We start from the raw sequence: 19676 nt of genomic DNA on the forward strand, positions 1-19676 counted from the left end.
GGCCAGGGTGTCGTCTGCGTGACATTGCTATGTCAGGACGCCGCTCATGTCGCTCAAGGGCGGTCATGTAACTAGTTTTGAGTTAAGAGTGATACGAGCGGATAGGTTGCCAAATGCCACACCCTTCCTGAATCCCGTGCGCGGGTGCTGATTGCGCGTCGATCACACCTCCACCTGCGTTGGTCCACTTTACACAAACTCACAGTGTTCCCCACTTTGCTTCCCGGGTATATACCCCCACCCACCTCTACCATCAACAGCAATGGTCCGCATATCTATCCCCAACCTCCCCATCCGTCCCGCCGGCCCCCCGAATGCCCTCACCCGCTTACCGTTGGCTGACCAAGCCAAGCACCTGGGCGAGTTTCTCGCCGACGGAAGGGGACAGACATTGGTGATTACCGGTGCTGGCGTGTCGGTCGATTCGGGGATCAGGGCATATAGAGGTAAAGAGGGTAGCTATAGCAACCCGAATTACCAGTGAGTGGAGCCGGCCGGGGAGGAAAAGTGTGCGCTGACATGGCACGAACAGGCCCATCTTCTTCGGCCAGCTGGTGGAGGATGCTCCACGCGGGCAGATGTTTAGGTACGTAACAGCTGCGAGTTCCTTGTTTTGGCGTGAAAACTGATGAGAACAGGAGAAGATGTAGGTCGACGCTGAGCGAGGTGTATGCGGGTGCTGACTGACAGACTGGGCACGTTCGTTCCTCGGCGTAAGTAGCAGTGCTCCTCGTTATGGGCCCGCGCTGACGGAGCCATCTCATTCTCTCAACCCATCACATGCCCGTATCAAACTCCACTCACCCTCCTGTCACTATGGTGATCATTCTCACCTACAGTACCCGCCAGTGCGCGACGCGCAGCCCAACCCAAACCACATCTACCTCGCCTCCCTCCAAGCCCTTGGCCTTGCGCCGCATCTGATCACTCAGAATGTCGACAACCTCCATCGCAAGGCGTTGGCCCGGGTCCAGGCTGCCGTGGCGCGGAACTCTCCTTCTGGATCTTCATCACCTACCTCGCCGTCACCCTTCCCCTCTTCCTCGGGCTCCGGTCCCACCGGCAGCCCAAGTTCTTCGACCTCGGCAACCCACATTGGACCCCACTTGGATCCCTCCGACCCTGTCCTTGAGCTCCACGGCACCCTCGCGCGAGTGCACTGCATGGCGCACTATCACGAACAGACACGTGATGCCTGGCAAATGCAGTTGGCAGAGGAGAACCCTGTGTGGGATGAGACGGCCAAGATGATGGAGGAGACGGGACAGTGAGTTGGAGAGTTTGGAAGTGATCGGTGGTTGTCTATCGTCAACGCCGCCCAAACCGTCACTCCCCCATCTCAAGCTGGCGTGATCTGGCTGGGGGGTGCACTTGCCGAGATCCATGACTAACAGGCCCAGGAAGCCACGCACCAACCCCGACGGTGACGTTGAGCTGCCAGGCGCCGACTATACACATTTCACTGTTCCAACGTGTGCAGAGTGCACAGCTTTGGGTGAGGACCACTCGGTCGTGAGTCTGTCTATTTCATGTCTATCGCTCAGCTGACATGTCATTTCTCCCCCAGGTCAAGCCCAACGTCATCTTCTTTGGCGAAACCCTACCTGTTGCCGTCAAGGATCAGTCGTGCGTTATGCTCCGGCTCACGCTCGCTAACGCTCAGGTTCAACCTCGTGCACAATGCTTCCCGCCTACTTGTCCTGGGCACTTCGTTGGCAACGTACTCTGCCTTCCGACTCATCAAGGCTGCGCGCGAGGCCGGCAAACCCGTGTTGATGATCAGCCAAGGTCCAAGCCGGGCGGACGATACCGAGGGCGTGGACAAGATGGATACTCGCGCCGGACCCGTGCTGCGTGCTTTCTTGGATCAGTATCTTGAGTGAGTTGGGAATGGAGCCTCGGAAGGGTGATATCTGACAATCTCTGCAGGTCGCATTCAGGACCCCAAGTCCAAGGCGTGCTCTCGGTTCTGGACAGTGGTATCGTCAAGAGCCTGCCAGCCGACGACCCACGCGCCGTGTCACCGTCCTCTTAGCCACATAATCTCCTTAATCTCACAGCCAACAATAGACAAACCTAGACGCACAGTGTCCTGTTCAGCCATGCATCAATGTGTTGTGTTACAGTAGTACATGCGTCGTCTAGCGACGTCCACATGCTGCCCCCTCTCCGCATGCTTGTCGCTCTCTCTTCCTTTGAAACGAAAAAAAAGAAGAAGATACAATAACCTTTCGGAACCGGTTTACGCACCCTCCTCGCTCTGGGGGCTACGAGGAACGCTAACCATTTCGGCGTCACTGGTGTCGCTCCTAATCACAGCGTACTCCTCGCCAAGACCAGTCTCGTTGGCACCGGTGCTCGTGCTGGCAGTTGTCGCGCTAGCGGCAAGCGACGTGGGGACAGACTCGACAACCGATGCCGTAGTACCAGTCGACTGGATGGGGACAAATTCGTCGTCACTCGAGTCGGGCGTGGGCAGCGATGCGCCAAAGTTGTGTTTGACGGGGCTGATGCTGGTATTTCCAGAGCCCCAGGCAGTGTTGCCAAAGCCCACGGCCGCGCCGGCGCTCGCGAGGTCGGCGGGCGACTGACGGGGCGAGCTGGAAGCGAGGCTCGAGTTGGAGCTCAGCGTAGGCGAGGGCTGCGACGGGGTGCCGGGGAACGAGGCGACAGCAGAGGCCATGGCAGACGCTGGGACGCTGGGTCCGATCACGGGCGAGGCAGGCACGCTTGGCTGAGGGGTAGCTGCACGGCTGGCCTCCTCGGCCTTGATGCGCGAGATACCACCGATGCGGCGCTCCGTGCGTCTGCGGTAGAAAAGCAGGTATGCTGCACGGCTCTGAACCGACTCCTCGGACGCTTTGGACACGCGCGAGTCGTCATAGTTGTACCAGTGGTTGTCCTCTGCGTTGCGGCAAAAGGCAGTGTAGTGACCACCACCAAGACCGCCAAAGTGGTTGTCAACGGCGTACAAGTCGTAGATGAAGGGCTCGGTGGAATGCTCGATACCATAGTGGTGAGCTTCCTCATCGGTGAGGTTGAGCGTCTTTGTCACGCGGCGCTCGCCCACACGCTCGTCCAGGTCCAGACCGTCAATGGGGAAGTTGACCATGTGGTCGAGCTTGTCGCGCATCGTCCTGCTGCTGCCGAAACGCTTGATGCAAATGACAAGAATGTCGGGAGCCTTGTAAATGTCGAGTTTTTTGGTCGCGGCCTGGTGCTTCTTGCACTGAGGACAGTACCACAGGTCGTCCTGGCCCAGAGTCTCCTCCTTGCTAAACTCGTCCAGGCAGTCATCGAGGGAAATTGAGCGACCCTCGCGCTTCTTGGCAGCATCCTTGGCGATAGCTGGGTCAATGACGAGGTCGAGGTTGCGGATAAGCGAGTCGCGCTGGGTGACAAAGAACTCGCCAAAGGAAGCCTGAGGCCACTCGACAAAGATGGCCTCGCCAGGGCGGATGATGGCGGCCGCGGCTGGGGTGGTCTCGTGGTCACCACCCTCGTCGTCCGAGTTGGCAGCCGACCCGACAAGGCTAGAGATGGAGGAGCCGATGCGTTGGAGAACGTGACGCTTTGCACGGCCACGCTTGTCCAGCGATGACCAGCTGCTAGACGCCCGCTGGGGCGTACCCTTCCAAATGTTGTGTTCATTGGGGTCACTCTTGCGGAAGCTGCTGAACATGCCGCCAGTGTTGTCCGTTGATGATGCGTCGGCAACGTGGACCTTGAACAGACCTCCGGCGGCGACAAGAGGATGGCCACTCTGTGACGAGAGTGAGTGCGAGCTCGAGTTGCGCTGGATAGCAGCAATAGCCGGAGTAGCAGTAGCAGTAGCAGGAGAGGGAGGGGCGAGGTGGCCGACCGAAGGCTCCGCAGCAGAGCTTGACTCGTCGATGTGAATGTCGGCAACCTCCTCTTCCTCTTCCTCCTCCACCTCCATAGCCTCGGGGTTGCCAGCAGGCACAAATAGGGCCGACTTCTTCTCGGGCTTCACGAGACGCGAGTAGCCCTTGACAATGGCCATACGGACAGCAGCAGGGTCTGTAGCCTCGGCACGCGATAGAGTGACGAAGAAGGGCTCGAGGTTGCACTCGTTCGGGGTGGTGTCGCGCTGGTACGAGCTGCGAGGTTGCTCGTGAGGCGAAAACGTGTAGACGGGTACTGTGACCGAGCCGTCAGTGGCGACGGTGCAGACAGCCTTGTGCGTAGCGGTGACGGGGGCAGCGAGCTCGTGGAAGACCGCGACGTCACTGTCCTTGGCTTCCGAGTTGGGGTCCGAGTCGAGCCACCACGAGTAGATGCTGCCCTTCCACAGGTCAAAGCCAATAATGTTGCCTCCGGGAGCGCCGACGAGCTTGCCGAGCTTGTCCTTGAGAGCCTGGAAAGACGCGTTCGCAGGGACAAGGAGATGGACGTTGACGGGAGGCTTTTCGACATCTTTGGGGAAGAAGATGAGCTTGAAAGTACGCGTCTGGGAGATGGGCAAGGGAACGGTGAGGTACATGAAGGGATCGAGGGTGATCGACTCCTTGTGGCACTCGGGGCACACGAGCGTACTCTGCAGCTGGCCCTGGAAGAGGTCGACAATAACCGAGTCGTTACGCTTCTTGTAGCCCTCCCAGCACTCCTTGCCGAGCTCTGCGAGCTCCTTGTCGCCACCGCCAGGCACCCAGTCCGGCTTTTCAATGTACGGCTTCTTTTTGATGCGGTTCAAGTCTTCGTGGAGACCGTCAAGAAGGAATGCCAGGAACTCTTGCGTGTCGTGCTGTCCATAACCAGCAAACTGGGGCGCAAAGCGGGAGCAAGTAGTCTTGAGACGGCGAGGAGAGTACGATGAGTGAGGCTGCGAGTTCCAGAGGGTCTCGACGACCTCGCCAAACGCTTCGGCCACCTGGCCATGCATACCGAGCGGATTGTCCGGGTTAAGCTCCTCTTGATATACACCAGCTGCACGAAGAAGGTTAGCTTTAAATTCAACAAACACACAAAGGAATGACGTACACAAAAAGTAGTCGGCGAGGACTTGAGTGTTGGAAAGACACTGTGTGGCCGATGCGAGGAAACACGTGTTGCCCAGGTTGTTCAGACCGACAAGGCCGCGGCCCTTGCTACCGCGCGTCATGGCACGGGTCTGGGGCTTTGCGTTCGCAAGGGCAAGGAGGTTGTTGGACGTAGCAGCCTCGGCCGGGGTACCATTGCCCGAGTAGAAGGCAGGCTTTGCAAACAGCGGTGCGGGTGCAGCAGGCTTGTCAATGGCAAGGCCATCAGCCTCGGTGTGCACTGCATAATTGTTGCCTGCGAGCGTCGCAAACTCAACAATGATCGCGTCACCGTTGCACATGCCCAGCTGATGGAGGGTGTCGTTCTTCAACAGGCGAGCCGTGATCTTGGGCATGTCCTTGATGTCGACCTCCAGAGTCTCAATGTCGTCGGACTGGTCCAGAGTGAACAGACGGAGTGGGGTGCCCAGAGCTTGGCGGTCGCCGACAATAGTGCGAATGAACTCGCGCAGCTTTTGGGTGGTGGTGCTGCTCGGAGCAGTGATGATCAGAGGAGCGGCTGGGGTGGCGGGTGGGACGGGAACGGACAGCGCTGACGTAGCAACATGGAGACGGTATCCGTTGGGGGCAATCTCGATACGCCCGTCGGCGAGACAGAGACGGGGAAGAGCAGGTGCAGTGTCGGGGTACTTGTACCACTTGGTGAGAGCGTCCCAGCCGTCGGCGGCGACATAGATGAAATCTACGTCTTCAACTAGGCCCTGTCGGATTGGCCAAAAGTGAACTTTGCCGCTCACGAGCGAGTGGACGTCAACATCGGTGCCAGGTTCGATGAGCGACGAGAGGTCAAGCGCAGGCGGGGTGGTGTCACCTCCTAACGCATAGCCCTTGAGCGCGTCGAGGAACGTCTTGGGCACGAGGTAAAAGAATGAATGAGGAGTGAAGGGGGGTGGGATCGCGCCTAAGGGGGAATGGTCAGCACTTGTTGTGAGCTCTTGACGCACCGAGCACAGAGTCTAGCAGGCCAACACCCTCAGAGCGCAGAGGCACATTGCCATTCTCAGTGCTGGCCTCTTCTTGAGCGTCGGTTCCGGGAGCAGCAGCAGCAGCCGCGCCAGCGTCCTCGCTGAGGGAGACTTGACCAGTACGGGCAACCCAGCTACCGGAGCCTTGCTCGTCGTCGCAGTCCATGCCCATGCCGAGCGGGGACGAGGGAAAATGGGTAGTGGTGGGCTGAGAGAGATGAGCCGAGGACGCGTCGGTGGCGGCGAGAGCAGCGTCCTCGGAGGCAGCGCGTTTCGGCGACGAGGACGACGAGGGGGAAGGGGGCTCTGGGCGAGGGCGTTTGAGAGAACTGGAGGAGGGCGGGGCCAGAGCGTCTTGTTCTGGGAGCATGTCTGTGCGGCGTGTGACGGCGGCGACGGCGACGAAGATGGGTCTGATGAAAGCAGGAAGAACAACGATGTGGACAGTGGTGACAAAAGTGTCCCTGCTCGCCGGTGAGTGGGGGTTGCTCGCCATCAGACAGCTCCGCCCACGGGGGTTGCGGAGAGCTTACGTAAACTAAATACCACATTTACGTAAACTGAAACTTGCTACCTGCCCACAGCCAACAGGAAAAGTTCGGGTCTTCATTCTGTTTTAGAGCATCTCTTCGTCGTCGTCCATCTCACCGAGCTCACCATCATGTCCGCCCGCATCGTCGCACGGAGGCTCGCTGCCCCGGGACCTTCGCGTCTCGTGCGCTACTCGTCCACCGCCTCGGCCGCCGCTCCTGCCGCCTTTGAGCCTGCTCTCCCGGCCGGCGCCGAACCCGCGTACGACCTGGCCCTCGAGTACCTCAACCAGGACAACGCCGTCCTTCAGAAGCGTCTCGAGACCCTCCGCGCCAAGGCCGCTGCCTCGCCTTCTGATGAGATTGCACGCAGGATAGCTCGTCTCGAGATTGACGCGTTTGTCAACGACCCCGCTACACGTCGCCTCTTCCGCCAGACTGCTGGCAAGGGCCACATGGGCCGTGCTGTCATGCGTTCGCTCGCCGAGCGTGCTTGGCGCAAGGAGGGCGAGCTCGACCTCGTCATGGAGCGTGTGATGCAGCTTGGCGTGGTCCCGGACTTGATTCCCGACCACAAGCCCAAGGCCGCTCTCCGCATCTCGACTGCCGAGTCCCCCGTCGAGGCTGGCACCATCCTTTCATCGTCTGCCTTTGCCGCCCCTCCTACGACCACCGTCCAGCTCTTTGAGCACCCGGCTGAGGCCACTGCTGCCTCCCCTGCTCCCGAGGCCAAGTTTACTCTTCTTGTCATCGACCCCGACAGCCCCAACCACGAGGCCCTCGCGTTTGCCCAGCGTGTCCACTACGCCAAGACTGACATTCCCCTCTCGGTCCTCTCCGGCGAGACCAACCTCTTCTCTGCTGCCGGTAACGAGGTTCTCGGCTACGAGGCCCCCGCTCCGGCCCGTGGCTCGGGCAAGCACCGTTACGTCTTCCTCGTTGTCCGCCAGGGCGAGACCCCGGTTGCCGCCACCACCCGCGACAACTTTGACCTCCGCGCCTTCCTCACAGCTTCGAACTTGACCGCCGAGGATGTCGTTGCCGTCACCCTCTTCCGCTCGCAGTGGACCGAGGCCGACAATGCCCACATTGACGCGACCTACCGCGAGCACCGCGGTATTGCTGCTCCCGAGTACGCCAAGCCCCCCAAGGAGCTCAAGTACGGCTACCCCCTCAGCGCCAAGCAGCAGAAGGTCAACGACATTCGTGACGCGGCTTGGGACCGCGTCGTGTCGGAGATTGAGGCGTCGCAGCAGGGTCAGCTCCCTGCCGAGCCCCAGCAGCAGTAGTAGAAGCAGTCAATTCCTCCCACCACCCACACACTAGTCCCCCCTCTCTCTCATGGCAATGCACACATACAGAACACAATAGAATGATGCAAGGGTGCGGACAATGCAGAGAAGATTGCTATGATGGAGGTGCGTGTGGTCTAATTGTTTTCACTGTTGGCGAGCGCTGTTGTCACTGCCGACATGACGTCTTCGGGCAGCTTCATACCGTTTTCAGTGAGGAAGTTTTGGTACTTTCGGAACATGGCCATTGCCTCGTCAAGTCGCCCATTCTTGAGCAAGACCCAGACGACACCCGTGTACGTCATGCTCACGGGGGCAGGGAGTTTGAATCCGTACCAGATCTCGCGGTGCTCCATGGCGTTTATGAGCTGCTTGGCGCGAATAATCTCGCCGCGACCCACGAGAGAGAGGATGTATGCGTTCCAGCACGCAATGTGTGGTCTCTGCCCGGTCATTCGGATGTCGTAGAGTGCTTCGGAGGCGCCAGTGGGACCGAGGCGGTGGGCGATGGGGCGAACACAAGAGACGTGGGTCATGGGTGTCGGCTGGAGCATGGGGGAGTGGACCGTCTGGCTGAGGAATCGCCTATGCCATTGTCCCAGTTCCTCTTTGGGCAGAACCTCGAGGATTGACCTGGCAACGGTCGTAATGACCTGAATGGTCGGAACGCGGAGCGTGACATGCGGTTCCACCTTGACCTCATTACCGATCTGGGTGGGCGGGAGACCCATCCATAAAAAGTGTCGGCGGAATGTGGCTACGGCGTCGTGGTGCAGACCGTCCTCGGCCAGACGGTAAATTTCAGCGTGCCACCACCACGTATCGAGAATGGAAGTGCCAAGGTCGCCGCGTCCACGAGTGAATGATTTGCGAAAGGTGTGGAGCTGCTGGAGCTGGCCCTGTAGGAGAAAGTCGCGCTGGATTGCTGCCAGCACCGAGACGTAGGGCAGGTTGGCGGACTTGAGAGCCTCTCGGCACCGTTCGTTCATCGACTGCCCGCGAGATGGAGACATTTTGGAGTTGAAGGGGAGCATTGGGTTCTGCCGCAGCTCCTCGTCAGCCTGTTTGCGAGCGGCAAGCGCGCGTTCCTTGCGCTCGACGGCCTCGCCCGAGACGAACCGCAGCGTGAGGGCTTCCCATTTGACCTTGACCTCGCCTTCCATCCCCACGAGAAGAGGAGGGTCGGCGCACAAGGCCTTGGCATGGTCGGTCCAACCAGCAATGACAAGAGCACGGAGGTATATGTTCCAGTATTGTTCAACCTGCGACATGACAAGCGCGCGGAGAGTGTTGGCACGCTCCGACGTCGATGTCTTGCTTGTTGTTGAGTCGACATACGCTGCAATGGCACGGGTAAACATGTCCAGGCTCCTTGCTGGAGCTGTCGATGCCACGAGCGCCAAGGTCGTCGGTGGAATGACGGCGGGAAGCAGACCCTTCTGCCCAGCCAGTTCTAAAAAGTCACCAAAGAAGCCTTCGTCCTCCAACAAGTGCGTTGCTAACAGGCGGTTGACAATCGGCTGCCACGTCTCCTTGAACTTGCCATGCAGGGCAGTCGCGCCACGGTTCGAGTACAGAGACAGCCACAGAAGGAACTCCTGGCGACCTTCGCTTGTTGGCTGCTCGAGGGCTCCGAGGGCCGCGTCAAGGTAGATTCGGCGTTGGCTGATGGGCGTGTGCAGCGCCTTGAGCTCCGCGTAGACTTTACGCGCCGAGTCGAAGCGCTTTTCGGCGACAAGACGGGCGAGAAGGTCACAGGGGTGGCGGCGGTGAGACTTGGGCCGCGCCTCGCCGTGGTCAAATACTGTTGGCCATGGGACCGGCGGAGCGTCGTGCTGTTCACGAGAAGGGAGCAAGGACTGCGCAGTGTCGTAGTCGTCGCTTTCGGGCTCGAGAAAGGAGATGGGGACTGCAGTATCCTTGGTAGTTGTAGCAGAGGTGGCCGCAGCGGCGGCGGCCGACATAGATGCGTCTTGGCCATGAGCGAGGGCGGCGGCTGAAAAGTGTCGAGGCCAAGCGGGGCGTGCAGCTGCGCCTAGAACGAGACGCAGGACGTATTGCGCGTTGGCCGAGGTGGCCATGGTGCGCGGGAGAAGGGGAAGAGGGGGAGGAGGGCGACAGAAGAAAGACGCGCTGTGGGACGGCCAAGGATAAGATGGAGAGAGAGATGAAAACACAAGTTGGTGTGCAGAAATGGACGAGACGCGAGCCAGCCAGCCAGCCGGCCGCTGCACCAGCTTGCCGCCGCCCGTGCCGTCCGTGTTGTTTCGCCGCCGTCCACATTCAGTTTGTCGTCATCGTCCACTCTCTCTCTCACTCTCATCTCCTTCTCATCACCACGCACCATGGCCATGCCAATCGGCTCGGCCCGTAGGGGCAAGCCAAAGGTCGTGAGTACGGCTGCCCCCTCCCGGCTCGCATATGCATGCACACCAGCTGACACTCCTCGCCTTTCCCGACAGCGGCCACCACCCAGAGTATGTCCATCACACACAGACCCCATGCCCACGCCCACAACACGCTGACACTCTACCGCAGCTAGGCTCCAACATGAGCTTCAAGGACACTTGGGTAAAGCTCTCTCATGCCATCCGCGAGATCCAGAACAAGAACGCTCCAAAGATCTCCTTTGAAGAGAACCACCGCTATGCGTACAACATGGTCCTCCACAAGCGTACGTGTTAGCTTCCTGCTCAGTGTCTCAGAACACGCACTTCCGAAGCCGCCCGCCGCGACACACCCAGCGAGAAGGAACATATCCCTCAGGTGCTGTTGCCTCTGCGATTCTACCCCATGTGTTGCGTGCTGCCTCCTACGCGTTTGGCGTATGCCGCCGCCATCAGTCATTCTGGAGTACACTTGGCTGACCCCGGCCACAGAAGGCGAACAGCTCTACTCTGGCCTCAAGACGATTGTTGCAGAGTACCTCGACCGACTGGCCGAAGAGCGGATAGTGCCCGCGTTCCCTCGCGCCAGTGGCACCGCTGGCACGAGCGCACTCGGTAGCGGCGCAGAGGCAGTTGAACGTGCGGTCGAGGGTGACCGGTTCCTGCGCGCCGTCAAGAGTGTGTGGGATGACCACGTCGGTGCTATGCTCAAGATCAAGGACATTTTGCGTTACCTGGTGCGTACATGCGATAACAGGCCACCCACGGTCGTGCTGACACCCGTCTCCTACGCAGGATAAGGGCTACACGACGCAGAACGGACTCCCGACAACGCTCGAAGTTGGACTGGTATTCTTCCTCTCCCATATTGTGCGGTCCACAAACCATCCCATTCACACCCACTTGGTCGCGACGCTCCTGTCCCAGGTCCAACTCGAGCGCGATGGCCATACCATCCAGCGCTCAACAGTACGCGACTGTGTCGATTTCCTCCTCCGTCTCGATAACCCGGAGCGCTTGGGTGGCCGGTCAGTCTACGCAACAGACATTGAGCCCGAGTTCCTCCGTCGCAGTGCAGAGTTCTATCGCCTCGAGGCCGTCCAATATCTTGAGACGGGTGACGCACCGGCGTATCTCAGGAATGTGAGTTTGCACGGTCCTTATGGTCGTTGGGGTGGTGGCTGTGTCGCGCTCAGGGGAGGAGAGACGAGACAAGGTGATGGGCACTTTTTACTGACGCACCTGCGCCCAGGTCGAGCGCCGCTTTGCAGAAGAGGCCGACCGCACTGCGCACTACCTCTCCTCGCTCACCTCGGTCCCTCTGCAGGCGCTCCTGGTCGAGAACCTTCTCACAGCACACCTTCAGGCCATCATGCGCATGCCCGGCACTGGACTGGTGGCCATGCTCGATGCCGACCGCGTCCCCGACCTGCGGCGGATGTACACGTTGTTCTTGCGCGTGCCCGATAACGGCGGCAAGGATGCGCTTCGCCTCGCGTTGCGCGAGAGTGCCGAGGCGCGCGGAAAGGCGATCAACGACGGTGCCGCCAGTTCGGCAGACGCTGGCATGGATGTTGACGAGGACAAGGACAAGGATCCAAAGGGCAAGGGTAAAGCCAAGGCTCCCAGCGCCATGGCGACGGCACTTGCGCAGGCACTGCGCTGGGTCCAGGACGTGTTGGATCTCAAGGACAAGTTTGACATTATTCTGGACCAGGCGTTTGGAGGCGACAAGCAAGTGCAGGCGTCCATCAATGAGGTGAGATAAAGCTGGGACGGTGTGAGAGCCCTGTGAGCTGACTCACCCAGGCATTCCAATCGTTCATCAACGCCAACCCCCGCGCGCCCGAGTTCTTGTCACTGTTCATCGACGAGCACTTGAAAAAGGGTGCCAAGGCCAAGAGTGACGAGGAGATTGAACAGGCGCTGGAAAAGACGATCATCTTGTTCCGCTTCCTGTCCGACAAGGACAAGTTTGAGCGATACTACAAGAACCACCTTGCCCGTCGTTTGCTGTATGGCCGCAGTGTCTCGGACGACGCCGAGCGCGGCATGGTCGCCAAGCTCAAGGTCGAGATGGGCTTTCAGTTTACCCAAAAGCTCGAGGGCATGTTCACCGACATGCGTCTGTCGGCCGAGTCGGCGACCACGTTCCGTCACTACCAGAACCGCCACGGCGCTGTACCGTTTGAGCTCACCGTTAACGTCCTCACGGCAAGTTACTGGCCCCAACCCATCGTCGCCACGTCGTCATGCTCGTTTGGTGGAACGCTCAAGGGCGCGACCGAGGTGTACCAAAAGTACTATGATTCGCGCCACTCTGGTCGTCGCCTTACATGGCAAGCCAACCTGGGTACCGCCGACGTGCGCGTCCGCTTCAAGGCGCGCAGCCACGACCTCAACGTCTCGACGCAGGCATTGGTCGTGCTTCTCCTCTTTGAGGATGTGCCCGAGGATGAGGTGCTGAGCTACAACGAGATCAAGTCGGCAACAGACCTCGCCGACGCCGACTTGCAGCGTACCCTGCAGTCATTGGCATGCGGTAAATTCCGCGTTCTGACAAAGACTCCCAAGGGTCGTGACGTCGGTGCCAACGACACGTTTGCGTTCAACGATGGGTTCACCAGTCCCCTTGCCCGCATCAAGATTATGCAGGTGGCGAGCAAGGTCGAGACGCCCAAGGAGCGCGAGGAGACACAGGAGATGGTGGATGAGGAGAGGAAGCACCAGGTGGAGGTGAGTTTGGGCTACCTAAGGATGCACTGACCAAACTCCCAGGCGTGTATTGTCCGTATCATGAAGGACCGCAAGACGATGAGCCACAACGACCTCATTTCCGAGGTGGCCCACCAGCTCAGCAGCCGCTTCCAGCCGAGCATGTCGCTTATCAAGAAGCGCATTGAGGGCCTCATTGATGTGAGTAGTGGTCACTCAACTCGACCTGGGATCATCGTCACTGACCGACCCTTACAGCGCGAGTACCTTGAACGAACAAACGACATTGGCGTGTACCGATACCTGGCGTAGTTGTTGCATAGGCCCATTGTTCCAGTACCACATGCATTCGGTTTATTCAGAGTCGCTATGGCTATGGCTATGGCTATGGGCAGGGAGCTGGGGTGGTGGTTTGTTGTGATGGCGGTGAGGGTGGCGCGCAGCGGCAGGCAGGCGGCGGCATGTGGTATTGATGAGGAGGGACGGTGATTGTGTGGCGTAGGGCTTCCAATCGTGTAGGATCGGCACAAGGCCAGATTATTCTCGAGAGAAGGCAAGGCGGATCGAAGGAGGAGACTGGGATAAGTGGTGGCTGTAGTGGTGGACGAGGAGAGCCGGGAGCTCCAGGAAGGGGCAAAATGCAAGCTTGGTTCCATGCAATGACTTCCGTTCTCCGCTTCCTTTCTTCTACCACTCTAACGATGCTGTCTACTGGTCACCAAAGAGTCCCCAGTCGACAATCTTAAAGCCCTTGGCACTCTCGTCGAGCCACTTCTGGACCTTGACAACCTCGTCGGCGCCGCCGGCTGCCGAGGCGTTGACGTTGGCCGTGACGACGACATCGGCCTTTTTGATGCTTGCGCCAACGACAACGTCGACGCGGTACAGCGCGAGCGCGATCCAGACCTCGTCGGGAGTGTCGCTCTCGTGTCCGCGGCGGGGCGCGCCGGTCGGGTCGTGGCTGAACTTGTGGACGCGCTGGGTGCCGACGAGGGCGACGGGCGCGGGGCTGGTCAGCGCCGCAAAGGACGCGGCAGTCTGCTGCTGAGCTGGGATGGGAGGGTGGGTGGTAATGACGGTGGATGAGAGGGCGGCGTTGTCGTGTGCGACAGAGGCAAAGTGGAAGCTGAAGAGAGGAAGGAGGTCAGCAAATGGGTGGCAAATGAGTGAACGAAAGGAGGGCGAGCTGCCGGGCAGCTCTCTCTACACTCACGTAGCAGCTTCCCACAGGTCCTGGTCAGCACCACCCTCGTCGACAGGCGCGAGGATCTCGATAATGATAGACGTGTCGCTGTCGGGCGAGAGGAAGACCTCTTGGTTGTCGGGCACCTGGCGCATGTCACTGGAAGGTGTCAGTTTGGATGAGGTAAACGCAGGTAGCTGGCAACAGGCGAAGCTAGCGTGACCGGAGACGCCTTTAGAGCCAATGCAAGTGTACTCCAGTGATCAACAATGTCCATGCCTGGTCGGCACAAGAAGCAGCTGAACCAGGCCGGTATGGACACTTTCTGCTGACCAAAGCAAACCCCAGCAGTGCGATGTTTTGCCACCAAGAAAATGCCCTTTGGGCGGAGCGGCTGCAACGGTGGATGCACACTCACCTAGCGTCCAGGTATCCGACTGGGATGGGCATTGTGATAGCTCCGCCGAAGAGCTGTCGGGGCTGGAGGGCCATGGTGGTGGTTGTGGGGACGGTCATGGTGGTGGACGAGATGAAAGAGACAACAAGTGGAGGCCTCTGTAGAGTTGCGACGATTTAGCCGCCCCCCGACAACGGCGGCGAGCGACGGGGTTGCGATGACGGCACGGCCGGCGCGTCCATCGAATGTCCCATCGTCCATCCCTCCGTCCATTCCACCATCAAACAAACCCCCAGCCCAATGTCTGCAGCCCCACTCCCCATCGAGCTCCGCCTACGCGCACTCGAAGCACGCGTACTCGGTGTGCCCCGCTCGCAGCTCGCAAGACTCAACTTGCAGGACGACGACGGCGACGAGTCGGACGCCGACGTCCAGCTTCTCAAGCTCAAGCGCTCGTCCAAGACTGCTCCGTCTCCCAAAGAGGACGAGCCACAGGCAACAATTGCGCGTCGCGTCGCGGCCCTCGAGGCGCGCATGACAGAGGTGGGCGACGCCAACTCTGCGTTGCGCCAGTTCTGTGACAACTGTACGTTTTGAGGGACTTGCCCTTCTCTCTCTCTCTCTGCACTTCTCACACCGCAGACGACCGCTACGCACCCCTCCTGGCGCTTCCGACCGACCCCTCGAGTGAGAAGGACAAGGATGGGAACGTAAAAGAGCCGACGGCCGAGGTGGTCCACGCGCGCGACCTGCTCCCAGAAGCGCAGCAGGCGGCCATGGTCCTGGAGGCGCGTGCGGACATTATCGACGCAGAGAGGGGGTTGAGGGAGATTGACGTGCTGGCCAAGCGCGGTGTGGCCGGTGCAGAGGGTCTGGAAGGTGCGTCTCTGTGCGTTTAGAGAGCCTCTTGTCTGACTTGTCACTGCAGACATTGTCGAGCTGAAGCCTGCGCTGCATGCTGGCGCCGAGCGCGTCTCGACTCGCAGCAAGAACCTCGGCGAGGCCCGCGCACAGGCTGCGACACTTGTCGAACGGTATACCGAGTTTGTGAGTCTGGGCACACAGCCTGTGGAGAGTGTTTGATCTGACGCGCCGTGCTCTGCAGACGACAACCGTGTCGGACATGTTCCTCGCGCTGCACGAACAGCTTGCGGCAATGGAGGAGGCCGTCACGCGCGCTGAACGTGCCAAGCGTGCAGACATTGCCCAGCGGTTCTAACTCTGCGCGCCAACGTCTTTTCTCCTCTACGACACACACCCATGACCTATATTACTATACAAACCCAGCATCTGGATATACCCTTGTACATATGCACATGTAAACGAAGACACGTCTGGACACCAGCACTAGCGCACTAGTGGTCATCTTCGGCTTCTCCAGGACATCCGCCCGGCCCATCCATCTCCTCAAAGCTCGCGTACTTTGACGCGCACCAGAAGCAGAACAGGTGTTCGTTGCGGAGCTGCGAGACGAGAAAGGCGAGGTGTTCCTCTGGCTACAGAGGGGAGGACAATGTCAGCAAAGGGGACCGACATAGCACCACACCACAGCCCCAGAGACTCACCGTCATGGACAAGACACGCTTTGTACCTGACACCATCTCGTCCCAATGTACTCCAGCGCTGGCCTCCTCTTCCTCCTTGGCGGCCTTTGCAGCGGCCATTTCAGCTGCGAGCTCTTTAGCACCAGGGATACCAAAGCGCACGTCCCCGTCACGGCCGCTGCCGTCGTCATTGTTCACCTCCATCTCTGCGAGCATGTCCCTGCGCATCTGTTCGCGCAGTTTCACAGCTGCAGACATGTTGACGGCGCTGGTGGCGCGGGCTGCTGCGGCTGCGGCGAGGGCTGCAGCCGAGGGGGCTGGGGCGGCCTCAAGGGCTGGCGAGGGGGACCGGGACGCGCCCGGCGACGGCGTGAGTTGGGCCGGATAGATGAGCTTGAGGAGGGGACGCGGGAGGGACAAGGGGTCGCCTGGTTCGGCGTGGAGCGGATGGAACTGGCAATGTCAGCGACCAGCTAGCTAGCTACGGATAACTCACTGTGACTTCCTTTTCTTTGTCAAAGTCAACCAACAGTTGCCTCGCCTTGTGTTCCTTCCTCTCGGTCTCCTTGGCCGTCTGCTCGGCACCTTGTCTACCACGGAACGAGCGCGCGGCAGAATCCAAAGCCGCGTGCCGCCCCGGAGGCAGGTAATGGGGATCGTTGCGACCACGGAGTGGGGGTGGCGAAGGCGAACGTGCCGACAGACCCTTTCTGCCTGTTATAAGCGCGTTTTCAGCTGGAGCATGCGTGCTAGTAGCCAGTGGCCAGTGGAGCTGGAGCTTGAACGTACCTGCCCACATTGATATCCTGATCGGCTCTGCACGGCCACGACTGGCCCCGATCCCGCCCCGCGGCGCATTGTCCTCGTCGTCCCTCTCGCGGTCTACAGCCGTAGACGAAGACGTTTGACGCTCAGGAGACGCGCTTCGCCGCCGTCCAAGGCCCTGGCCGACCTTCCAGCCCATCTTCATCATGAGGTCCATGGCCTTTGACTTGCCGGCTTCCTTGGGCTTTGTGGTTGCTGCCTGCTGTTGTTTCGAGCTACTGGAGCCAGACGCAGCGGCCGCAGCGAACACATCGCCTTCTTCACCATCGCCATCATCCAGGTCAAAGAGGCTCTTATTCAGGCCCTCGCGTCGCCGCTGCGCTTCGAGTTCGCGGAGGGAGAGCTTGTTGTTGGCTTGGCCCTTGCGGTGCGATTCGAGTTGCTGCCGCTTGCGCCGCGCCGTGTAGGATGTGTCTGTCGTGGCCGGGGTGTCGACGAGGAACTTGTCCGACATGAAGTCGTCTTCAGAGTCGGACATGGCTGGGGCTGGTACGTGGTGGGGAGGTGGTTGGAGCGGCGATGAGATTGATGGTTGTCGAGGAAATGGGCGGCGACGAGCCAAAGAAGTGGAGGTTGTTGTGGCGGTCGTTGTGGTGGTCCTTAACTGGCCACGCCAACAGCCATGTGGATGGCGCGTGTGAGGTATTGTGGAATTATAGTTCCGTTTCCCACGTGGCATTGCATTTCTGCAATTCTGCAATTGTGTGCGCTTTCTGTGCATTCTGTACGCCCAGAGCGCCAGAGCTGATGACATCCAAACTCGCAATGGACGTCACTGATCACTGATGTCACTGAGGTCACGTGCTGACCACAGGGTAGAAGATAATACGTGATGTAGCATCTTCCGCGACTGGACACGATCCCTTCGGCATCCTTGGCTACCTTTGGACCTCCATCAGGATCCTCCCACGCCTTCGGGGCCTGACATCAATGGCCGGTGAGACGAACAACGACGTGCGCTAGGAGCATTCCGACGGAGCAGGAACTGACGTCGCTTGGAACGGAGTATTTGACCGAATAGGCCAACATCCACCTCTTGTATCTGTCGTCTGCTCCAAGCGACCTGGACGTCAATCTTGCGGGGTCCCAAAGCTTGGCAGGCCGATCGACCCCCGGATATAATTCCCACCGCGGACCACTAACTCTCCCCACACTCAACTCTCTCAGCATGGTCGCCACCAACTCAAAGTGTTCAGACCTATCTATGGGTTCCACCTGTACATGAGCTAGAGAACGCTGTACATGCATAGCCCTTGTAACTGCATCATTGGTAGTTCTCTAGCGAAGGTATCATATCCTGTCTATCATTACACGTTCTCGCATTTAGTCCTACAGGTGTGCAACATCGAATACTACTGCTAACCCTCCCGCTCTACCACCAGGTCGACCTGTATCGTGTCCTCTAAAAAACGGCACCTCGGTGAACTCGCCTACTTCAGCAAAGTAGACAGACATCTTCCCGAATGAACTCGCCGAGGAGACAGGCGACGACTGGGCGTCTTGCGGCTCGTCAAAGTAGGGCGAGGCGCCGTTCGCGCTGGTCCCTGTTTCAATGGTTGTATGTGCATGAACAACTACAAGTGTTGGTCCGAAGCAGTTTTGAGTCTCGGACCCTGTTCGGAGTCAATGAGTGACCTAGCACTCTGAGCACTCCGAGCACACTGAACACACCCAGCACTCCCATGCTCAGACTGATGCTCAGACGTCTCGAGCATCTCAACAGTCCCGTGTACAGCCTTTGAGGCGGCCGTCACTCGGACACCAGCGATCATGATGTGGCATCGAGGACAAAGGCGAGCTCTTGTTCGTGGGCCGATGTGAGGGATTTGGCGTAGTCGCCGTCTTCGGGATGGCGGATCGCGCGGTGGTGCAGTCGGCGTTAATTGGGCCCGACCGTATTGTAAATATCAGTTGTCACGGTCAGATCATACGCTCCGATTACTCGTGTGGGTTTAAGACGCTTCTGCAAGACCGGACATGGCGATAGCGTCAATAATCAAGCTAACGATGAAGCCGTACTTTCAAAAAGAGCTCGAGGCCGGCGTTGTCTTCCCCCACCGCCTCACCCAGCCCGAGGAGATCACCCAAGTGTTGGTGTGTGTGCCTCACACGGTATCAAATGCGCCCTCGTATCTATGTAGTATTTAAATTGTAATTTCCATAATTATATCGTTACTATGAATTGTTCCTCATTCCGACACCACTGCCGTCTCGTTCCTCATCGAGGACCTGTTGCTCAACGACCTCATGACGATGAGTATTCTGTCATGATGCCCTTATCCCTATCCCAACTTATGTTTCCGAGCGTCCATGCGAGAGGATATTAACTGACGTGTAGCGCGCAAGAATGCCTTCTCCCTTGAATAGACTGTCGTATGGACTCGGAGAACGAGGTTTAAAGCTAGTGTCTTGTAGCCATGCATTGTGCATGCCTGGTATTACTGACAGACGCCATGGGCTGCTGCTTCTGGGAAGCGGGGAACTGACGTTGCTGCCTGCACTGATAGAGTTGCCATGGTACTCGCCATCGATGTGGATGTTCCCGCCAGCTTTTTAGGGGTTTCCCTTCATCCAACCAATCCAATCTCGGTCGAACGACCGAGTCTCGCATGTTGGTGCTCTGTCAAATGACGGGGTAACCATGAGACGAGAGTCCGCTCTGTATATCCATTTGCGACTTTCCGCCTGGAATTCGCACGACCTGACGGTGGTGGAAATTCTGTCTTGAGCTATCCATTATCCTCCATCATTTTTTGAATCCAGAGCCGAATCACAGGC

The 19676-nt window shown here is 59.1% G+C and overlaps 9 protein-coding genes across 9 annotated transcripts; 4 read left to right on the plus strand and 5 right to left on the minus strand.

The window, feature by feature from the left end:
- Positions 1-262: 262 nt before the first annotated feature.
- Positions 263-2035, plus strand: EHS24_005334 (uncharacterized protein; the record flags this gene model as incomplete). The annotated part of the gene is made up of 9 exons (XM_028620861.1): positions 263-480; positions 533-586; positions 639-646; positions 691-713; positions 840-1267; positions 1401-1512; positions 1568-1626; positions 1664-1879; positions 1930-2035. The coding sequence occupies 9 exons, from the start codon at positions 263-265 to the stop codon at positions 2033-2035; spliced, it is 1224 nt and encodes a 407-aa protein (XP_028471903.1).
- Positions 2036-2242: 207 nt separating this feature from the next.
- On the minus strand, positions 2243-6395 carry UBP12 (CSN-associated deubiquitinating enzyme Ubp12; the record flags this gene model as incomplete). Its single annotated transcript, XM_028620862.1, has 3 exons — positions 2243-4947; positions 5002-5961; positions 6005-6395. The coding sequence occupies 3 exons, from the start codon at positions 6393-6395 to the stop codon at positions 2243-2245; spliced, it is 4056 nt and encodes a 1351-aa protein (XP_028471904.1).
- Positions 6396-6686: 291 nt separating this feature from the next.
- On the plus strand, positions 6687-7844 carry EHS24_005336 (uncharacterized protein; the record flags this gene model as incomplete). Its single annotated transcript, XM_028620863.1, has 1 exon — positions 6687-7844. The coding sequence occupies one exon, from the start codon at positions 6687-6689 to the stop codon at positions 7842-7844; it is 1158 nt and encodes a 385-aa protein (XP_028471905.1).
- A 140-nt stretch (positions 7845-7984) lies between these two features.
- EHS24_005337 (uncharacterized protein) lies at positions 7985-9928 on the minus strand (the record flags this gene model as incomplete). The annotated part of the gene is made up of 1 exon (XM_028620864.1): positions 7985-9928. The coding sequence occupies one exon, from the start codon at positions 9926-9928 to the stop codon at positions 7985-7987; it is 1944 nt and encodes a 647-aa protein (XP_028471906.1).
- Positions 9929-10397: 469 nt separating this feature from the next.
- On the plus strand, positions 10398-13261 carry CUL3 (cullin-3; the record flags this gene model as incomplete). The annotated part of the gene is made up of 7 exons (XM_028620865.1): positions 10398-10521; positions 10727-10971; positions 11030-11377; positions 11487-11993; positions 12044-12970; positions 13013-13150; positions 13208-13261. 7 exons carry the CDS (start codon positions 10398-10400, stop codon positions 13259-13261), a joined length of 2343 nt encoding a protein of 780 aa, XP_028471907.1.
- Positions 13262-13657: 396 nt separating this feature from the next.
- On the minus strand, positions 13658-14648 carry EHS24_005339 (uncharacterized protein; the record flags this gene model as incomplete). The annotated part of the gene is made up of 3 exons (XM_028620866.1): positions 13658-14075; positions 14163-14291; positions 14551-14648. 3 exons carry the CDS (start codon positions 14646-14648, stop codon positions 13658-13660), a joined length of 645 nt encoding a protein of 214 aa, XP_028471908.1.
- A 181-nt stretch (positions 14649-14829) lies between these two features.
- Positions 14830-15748, plus strand: EHS24_005340 (uncharacterized protein; the record flags this gene model as incomplete). The annotated part of the gene is made up of 4 exons (XM_028620867.1): positions 14830-15115; positions 15172-15408; positions 15458-15576; positions 15635-15748. The coding sequence occupies 4 exons, from the start codon at positions 14830-14832 to the stop codon at positions 15746-15748; spliced, it is 756 nt and encodes a 251-aa protein (XP_028471909.1).
- Positions 15749-15884: 136 nt separating this feature from the next.
- Positions 15885-17376, minus strand: EHS24_005341 (uncharacterized protein; the record flags this gene model as incomplete). Its single annotated transcript, XM_028620868.1, has 3 exons — positions 15885-16025; positions 16095-16526; positions 16570-17376. 3 exons carry the CDS (start codon positions 17374-17376, stop codon positions 15885-15887), a joined length of 1380 nt encoding a protein of 459 aa, XP_028471910.1.
- An 851-nt stretch (positions 17377-18227) lies between these two features.
- EHS24_005342 (uncharacterized protein) lies at positions 18228-18670 on the minus strand (the record flags this gene model as incomplete). Its single annotated transcript, XM_028620869.1, has 2 exons — positions 18228-18472; positions 18541-18670. The coding sequence occupies 2 exons, from the start codon at positions 18668-18670 to the stop codon at positions 18228-18230; spliced, it is 375 nt and encodes a 124-aa protein (XP_028471911.1).
- Between the last annotated feature and the right edge of the window lie 1006 nt (positions 18671-19676).

Source organism: Apiotrichum porosum, assembly GCF_003942205.1.
Source record: "Apiotrichum porosum strain DSM 27194 chromosome Unknown scaffold_21, whole genome shotgun sequence".
In the NCBI taxonomy this organism is placed as follows: domain Eukaryota; kingdom Fungi; phylum Basidiomycota; class Tremellomycetes; order Trichosporonales; family Trichosporonaceae; genus Apiotrichum; species Apiotrichum porosum.